The sequence below is a fragment of the Leuciscus leuciscus genome (genome assembly GCF_965113295.1).
Source record: "Leuciscus leuciscus genome assembly, chromosome: 3".
Taxonomy (NCBI): Eukaryota; Metazoa; Chordata; class Actinopteri; order Cypriniformes; family Leuciscidae; genus Leuciscus; species Leuciscus leuciscus.
In genome coordinates, this window is record NC_138727.1 from 35,263,551 (window position 1) to 35,271,569 (window position 8,019).

Genomic DNA, 8,019 nt, shown 5'->3' on the forward strand with positions numbered 1-8,019 from the left:
CTATTTTAAGGCATAAATACTTTTTTTTCAAGGAAAAACATTTAAATATATCATTTTGGTGATCAAAGGTGAGTTTTTAGGGATAAAATGATTGACTACAGGGGGACTTTTAATATGCATATCTTAAATACTTGAGCTTTTATTTTATATTTTTTTGTTTTAATTCTTACGTTTTAATAGTTAATTTTATGTTTTTGTCATTTTTTTTATTATTTTTTTATAAATATTTCTATTTAGTTTTATTTGTATTTCAGTTGTGACATTCCATTTATTTGCCAAGGAATCAATTTTAATTGTCATTTCCGTTTTTTTTTTCAAGTGAAGCCTACGTTTTTCATTTGATATTTATATTTTACCTTAGTTCAGTGACCGAAAACTATTTTTAATAGTTTCAGTTAACAATAACAACACTGGAAGAAACGCCTGTAAGACAGTTTATGGAATGTAAACGTGATTTGATAAGGCCAGAATACACGACACAACTTTTGCCCAGATTCACAGTCATCATGACTCATAACAAGTTAGTTGCCGAGAGTCAGAGCCAGGTTGCAGATTTGAGATGACAGATTTCACACAAAAAAAACCGTGTGGTGTATGAAGGTCAAAAACTTCAAAGTCTGATTCCATCCATTCGGAGGATATCAACTATTTTCAAAGTCGGCAAGGGCATGATAATGCATAGTGTTTTAAAATCAGTTCAGCTTTTAAAAGTGGTGTAGTACATCCCAGCCCTTTAGATAACCAGCAAATCATAGTTAGCATGAAACTGAACTGTGCACCACACAGATAAGTCATCAAGATTGCTGAGTGCGACAAACAGAGACACCGAGAGCACATGGTTGTTAGGCAAGCAGCAGCTGTTGTCTCCAGAGCAGAATATAGTTGGGGGTTGGTCGCCTGAGTCTGTTGTTTCTTTTTCCACCCTTTCTCTGATTAAAAAGCTACAGTTATATTCTGTGCTTGAACACAACAAGCTTTCATCATGCCAGTGCTTTAGTAGGTCAGACAGCAACATGATCTGCATCTGATTTAATGTGCTGCATATACGTGTCATTGCGCTCACTCATGCAGTCTGCCCCATTTTTTTTTTTTCCTCTCTCACTTGTTTTGTCTGTCACCTTCGGCTTGTTTTCTGCAGCACAGCGCGTGCATGTGGCCTTACTTCCTCTAAAATGTTGCAGCCCTCACTTTTAGAAGAAGAGGAGGCCATCCTGTGACTGCAGTCGCGCAGAGAGAGCGTGAGGGATTGGAGGAGGGGAATCGCTCAGGAAGGGAGGGAGGGATTGGAGGACAGAGTTGCGAGGCAAACCAGGATCACATGAGCACAGATCTGTTTACAAACTGAATGTGTGCGGCCAGGAAAGACGCAGGAGCCTTCCTGGAGAATATTACTGGTCAGCCTCACTAGCACACATCTTTAACCCCCCAGATGCTTGCGTTTTGGCTGGGATATGCGTTAAATGAGCCGAGGGACGATTCGTTATTTCGGTCTACTTTTTTGATGGAAGGATTGAGAGAGCAGATGGTTTTAGGTGGAGAGAAAAAATACTCCCCCACACACACAAACGCTTGAAAATACTGCTCTCTTCCTTGTTTTAAAGGGCCTTCTCTTCGATAAAAAGGAATATACTTAAAAAAACAAGGCAGACCGAGAGGCGACGTCAAGGAGGAACTGCTGGAATAATCGACAAGAGACCCAAAGGCATGCCAAAGTCTTTTGCAAGAGGGTTTGAGGGAAGACAAAGACTGTAACGTTTGATGGAGTCTTGTATCAGAACGTATGTTGCTTACACTTCTGCACGTATGGATGTTTAGTGCTCGCTAAACCGCCAGACGCGGGATTTATCAAGGAATTTGTTAACTTTTGTGTGCGACAACACAAAGAAGATCACATCCGAAGTGCCATTCGGCCACGCACGGACTCGCTCTCAAAAGACAAGAAGAACATCAAGGGCACGATATGCTCCTAGTGCACATTCACATCAGCAGAGGCAAAGAGTGATTGAAATCTTTTGTCCTTCGATGCTGGCATCATAAAAGTGAGATGAACGAGGGAATAATTTGACTATAATCAAAGGCAGCACACCCTATCATTTTAAGAGCTGGTTCTCAGACAACGTTGGTTGCACAGTGGCAAATTGTCGGGAACAAGTCGAGCTGGAATCTGGTTTTCGGTTGCGTCCTCCAGCCCCCGCATTGCCTGTTCCAGACAAGCAGTGAGTTTGCAGCAGCTCTGCTTGGAGTCAGATTACATGCAACCATTCCAATGGTGTAACGGTGAGTGGCCTTTGCGAAAAGTCCAAGCTGAACTCGAGTTTGTTTTCTTCCACCAGCATTAGTCACTGAAGCGTTGTTGCCGATGAGGATGTTGAAACCAGTTTGAAGAAGTCAAAGGGAACCGTTCTGAAAGGTCAAGGGTAGCATGTCAAAGATTGTGGAAGTATTCATGCTATGCGTACGTAGACAGCTTTTAACAACCCGCATGCTGTCAAGCCTTTTGCTCTTCCGAAAACTGATATGTCTAGAGATTTATTTTTAGATGAAAACATGGATTCGACCTGTAACAAGTCAAATGTTGCAACGACAGCAATGCCAAGTTAGTAAACACGAAATGCATTATGATTATCGGAAATTGCTCATATTCTGATTACGTAGGCCATGTAAACGCGTCAACTCGACTGCCAAAACCAGATAAAGCAAATAATACAGCTGCCATGTTTATGTATTAATAATATTTTTGGGTCTCACATATATAACTTATGACCCCAAATATATGTTCATAAGTTTGGGGTCAGTACGATTTTTAAAAAATGTTTTTGAAGGAAGTCTTATGCTCACCATAATAGTCTTATGCTCAAATGCAAGGTTGCATTTATTTGTTCAAAAATACAGTAAAACAGTAATAATGGGAAATATTATTACATTTAAACTGTTATCTATTTGAATATATTTTAGAATGTAATTTATTCCTATGATCAAAGCTGAATTTTCAGCATCATTACTCCAGTCTTCAGTGTCACATGATCCTTCAGAAATCATTCAAATTCTAATGATTTGCCGGTCAATAAACTATTATTTCAACATTGATAATAAAAATAATTTAATATCACTGTTGAAATCATAGTTGTGCTGCTTAATATATATGGAATATATGTGTACAGGAAAGCTGAATAAAGCTTTAACAAGATTATGGACCATAATCTGAATATTTTGTGCATCTACAAAAAAATGTATCATTCTTTGAGTTCCATATATACAATAAAACATATCATAATCATTCAGTCATAATCATTCATACGAATGATAATAAAAATAAGAATTCCACAAAAATGTATTCAGTTGTATTACTGTAGAGAAATGAAATATTTTGCCATTGTATATGACAAAGCATAAATAATAATGATAATACTTAAGTTCTGGTGCCATGTGGCACTCATTAAATCTCATTGTACCTTCCCCATCAGAATGACACAAGCTTACAATAATCTCTGTGGAAGCCCCTCCACATAAGCACCTTAGATGAATGGTTCCACAGACTCAGACTAAGGGGGATTCTTGCAGACTCTGCGTTAATCTTTAACTCTTAAAGTACATTGACTGACTGGGGAATATGAATGGAGAAGAACTGGTTAGAAAACAGTGAATGTTACACTCTTATAACCCACATATGGCTTCACGAAAGGCCAGATGGTGGTTTGTTGGAGTCAATCCCACAGTTGTTCATATTTGTTTTTTGTGCACGCATAGCTAATTTCCAAAAATTCCCTTGAAAGTGGGCGTACTGAAGAACTGTGTTCTTCCTGCTTGCGTGTGATGTAAATTGCTGATTTGGGTGTGTGTTTGTGTGTAGGCTGCCTCTGTGGTTTAGGGCTGCAGCATTCAGACTGTGATATGTCAGAGGAAGACATCTACCGTCTGCCGCTCAACGTGTACGTCATCGTACTGGGCATTGGCATGTTCATCTTCATGCTCAGTGTAATCTTCTGCTGCTATCTGTTCAGGCAAGAGCCCAAACACAGTCACCACACCCGCACAACTGCTGTACCACAAATCAGACGTGTCCTTTGTTGCGTTCCGCTCCTGTGAAGACATGTAAAAGACACAGAAAGACATGTCTGGAACTTTCTTATAGTTTGCATGTATAGATATATATTCTGGCAAGAGCGTTCTGAAAAAGTTCTCACTTAGTTATGAACAAACGTTAGAGTCTTTGTTAGCACAAAACTTTATCTATACATCATTCATGGAAAGTTTTTTTTCTGACACGTTTTAGTTGGACGTTATGGGAACATTATGGGAAAGTCACTTTTGAACACACGTAGATTTAATTAATACATAATAAATACATAAATAATACATTTTAATTGAATTATTAGTTTAAATTAAATTTTGGATCCGAGACTTTGTCAGAATTTAAGATGACAGTATAACTTAGTATATCATGTAGAAGTATTTATATGCGTTTGAGGGTTTGACAGAGGAAATGCTACAGCAAAAAGATTCACACAATCACAACATCTCTCTTTTGCACCACCCACAGCAGTTTTTGCAGCTGAACTCAGGAAGTGCAGAAGTGTTGTTTGTTTCATTTTTTTTTCTCTCCTTTTGTTTACAGGTTGAAACAGCAGGGCACAAGGGAGCAGTACAGCTACAATGAGGTGGGCCTAAAACAATACAGTTAGATATAAATATAGTCTTCATGAAATCCAATCTAACAGATGACCTTTATGATATACTTTACTTATATAAATAGTTAGCATGCAAACATGACCCAACGCAAGACACATATGTGCTTTTTTCCATGAATATGTTACAAAAGCACCTGAAAAGTTTTTTTTTTTTTATCTAAAATATGAAATGGGTCTCACAATAAAAACATGTGACTTACTTAAAAAGAAGGAATAAGACTCCAAAGTGTACTGTATTCATAGAAAGTGCTATGTAACATGTAAAGAGAAACACTAGCAGACTAAACTGCAATTGAAAACACAGTAATCCATACATAAAGCACACTGACACTTCTCAATTCTCAGTTACTTACATTAGTCTGTTACAGTGGCTTTTTCCTGGTAGAGATGAAATATGTAACTTTTTGCTTTTTAAAATACTTCATCCCTATGTAGAGACAACTGTAGGTACACCATGTATGTTAATTTTCTCGAAAACGTCTTTTCGATTGTCGTTATGGAAATTCGCCACAGCGTTCTGTCAGATTTGTGTAATCCGACGCAACGATGCTGACTCGACCAATGGCGAGAGCTATGGGCGTGGCTATGTTTGTTCGACCAATGACTGACGAGGGGCGTGTTCGCACTTCAGCTTCCAGTGATTTAACCATAGGCTAGACTTAAAAAAAAAAAAGGATTTAACATTAAACAACACAGTGTCATTTTTTTCTTTATTTTCTCTTAAAGGTGGTGTTGAAAGGCGCAGGAAAGAAGCTGAGCCTGCTGGGAGTAAGTTTCATGAGCTCTCTGTAAAAGAACATTTGCATTTTAAAACCATGCGTGACTGTTTAAACTTGAAACTGCGCTCTAAAATTTGTATGACGTCAGAAAGATCAAACCATTATTTTTAAAGGGAAACCGTTACAGACAGCGTAAGTAAATGCAGGGACAATCATAAATTCTGCTTATAGAGTTTTAATAAAAACTACTTTTTAATCATTAGGAGTAGCCTAAAATGTAATGGATTTGAATTACATAATTATACACAATTAACAGGGTTAAATATATTTTAAGGTGTTTGTACTGAGTAATAATAATAACTGCATGCACTTAGGGTTAGTTACGTAATTATGGACAATTTATAGTTATTACTATTGTAACTATATCATATAAAGTGTATGTGTAGTATTCACAAAGTATGAGACTAAGTTCAGTATCCTGTTGATTAAATTAGTATGTCACCGTTTCTTGAGAACAGCTATTTATGATCAGTGTCAGAATCAAAGATAGTTCTGCATTACAAATTTCCATATATTTAGTGCATTCAAAATTCTTCTTGAATAAGGTTATGATGTGTTCACTTGTTACGTAAAAACCTCAAGGGGAAGTTCTTGATTATGCAAATAGACCTCTGCGGGATTTTCTGGTCTTCTCAACCACCTGGTGAACTGCATTATGGGAGCACTGCCGTTATTTTCACTAGAATAGAACTCCAGCCCCATTGCAACATCACATGCAGTAGGAAAAAGTGAGACTGATACCAAAACAAAGGGGAAATGTTGGAAAGGCTACAGCCATCATTCATGCAGAATGTTGCTAAACAGCCAAAGTGTTTGAATTATGCCTTTATTAATACAAGAAAGGGACACTAAAATAGTTTTGTGTTTTGTGTCACAGCAGCCCTGTGCCGTGTGTCTAGAGGAATTCAAGACCAGAGACGAGCTGGGCGTGTGCCCGTGCTCACACACCTTCCATAAGAAGTGAGTTCCACTGTAACAAGTGTTTACTTAACGGGAGATGCCGCATTTACTTGTGCCAAGAACTGCTCAGAGCCAGCAGAATTCCACAGAAAACTCATCAGTCACAGTTTTACACATCACCTGCCTTTGCACGTCCATTTTTTTAAGTTTTGTGGCTTCAGTTTGAAACCACAATGTTAGAGTACTTCTAATAAACACAAGTCTTTTTTTTAATGGGAAAATTGACAAAATATTGATGATGCCTGATATATAACCAGAAAAAAGAAAAAAAACATGGTTTACACAAAAATATGAAACTGTTTTCAACATTGATAAGATAAGTTTCTTGAGCTGCAAATCAGCATATTAGAATTATTTCTGAAGGATCATGTGACACTGAAGACTGGACTAATGATACTGAAAATTCAGCTTTGCATCACAGAATAATAGAAAACTAAAAATATAACTTTTTGTACTATATTTGTTGATTAAATAAAAGCATAAAAGGCTAATAAAAAAAAAAAAAAAAAAATGTAGACCCAAACTTTTGAATGGTGGCATATATGAAATAAAATAGTCTATTTTATGCTGTCAAGTCCATTCAGCCTCATATATATATATATATAAAAAAAAAATAATGCAATGCAATTTAAATGTTTGAAGAATAAACACTTCTAACATGCATCAGTCCTAAAGACACTGAAGTATCACTCATACTATTGCTCACACTTTTGACACCTAAACAAACTACAAGCAACTGCAAAGCAACAGCCTAGCATTGTGGTGGCGATTTTCAAGAAAAATGCAAAAACCTAGTTTGGCGGTTGCAAGTGTATTTTTAAAGAAATGTTTCATTGTAACTTGCAGGTGCCTGCTGAAATGGTTAGAGATCCGCAGCGTCTGCCCGATGTGCAATAAGCCCATCATGCGCATCCAGAACGCCGACGCCCCACGAGGAGCCGAGGTGCTGCAAGACCCAGAGGAGGTGTGACCCCAGAAACTGTGCGGCCCACGGCCATATCAACACCCTCCGGTTCTGCGGTCGTTGGAACAAATCACGTGACCCTGCTAAGGCTCTTCAAAGCCATCTATATGCACCGCCACAGCGGACCTGGAGAACGTGAGAAACCAGGACGACAACGTTCAGCCTCCACTAGTGATTCAGTAGCCAAACATAAGAATAATCTCCTATATATCGTGCCACAATATTCTTTAAATTAGTAATGTGCCGAGGGTCTAAAGCGAGAGACACACCGTGCATGCTGGGTAACAGGCATCAAAATGAGAGGTAACTATCTCAGTTTGCCTCAGGGGATCTAACTAGGAAACAAAAGAAATCAATTAAACTTTGGCAATTCAACTTTTAGTGCCGATGAACGGGCGTATATATGTGACAGTAGGGTGTAGGTGTAGTGCACTGTCTGTTTGACTGGTACTACAGGTCTTCATAAAGATCCTGTGTAGTCCTTACAGAAATATTCAATATATAATCAGTAACCAGCAGTTCTTCTCTCCATTTATCGTGTTCACTGCTTGAATCGTTCCTTTTTCTTGTCATTTTGTATTGTTTGTTTTTGAATAAAATGTTTTTGTGGTTAACCTTCCTTTAAAAG

The 8,019-nt window shown here is 37.8% G+C and overlaps 1 protein-coding gene across 1 annotated transcript; it reads left to right on the forward strand.

The window, feature by feature from the left end:
* The first annotated feature begins 1,209 nt into the window (after positions 1–1,209).
* LOC309494155 (RING finger protein 122) lies at positions 1,210–8,005 on the forward strand. Its single transcript, XM_082163395.1, has 6 exons — positions 1,210–2,277; positions 3,851–4,001; positions 4,616–4,658; positions 5,415–5,456; positions 6,345–6,427; positions 7,274–8,005. The coding sequence occupies exons 1-6, from the start codon at positions 2,253–2,255 to the stop codon at positions 7,395–7,397; spliced, it is 468 nt and encodes a 155-aa protein (XP_082019521.1). The 5' UTR covers positions 1,210–2,252; the 3' UTR covers positions 7,398–8,005.
* Positions 8,006–8,019: the final 14 nt, after the last annotated feature.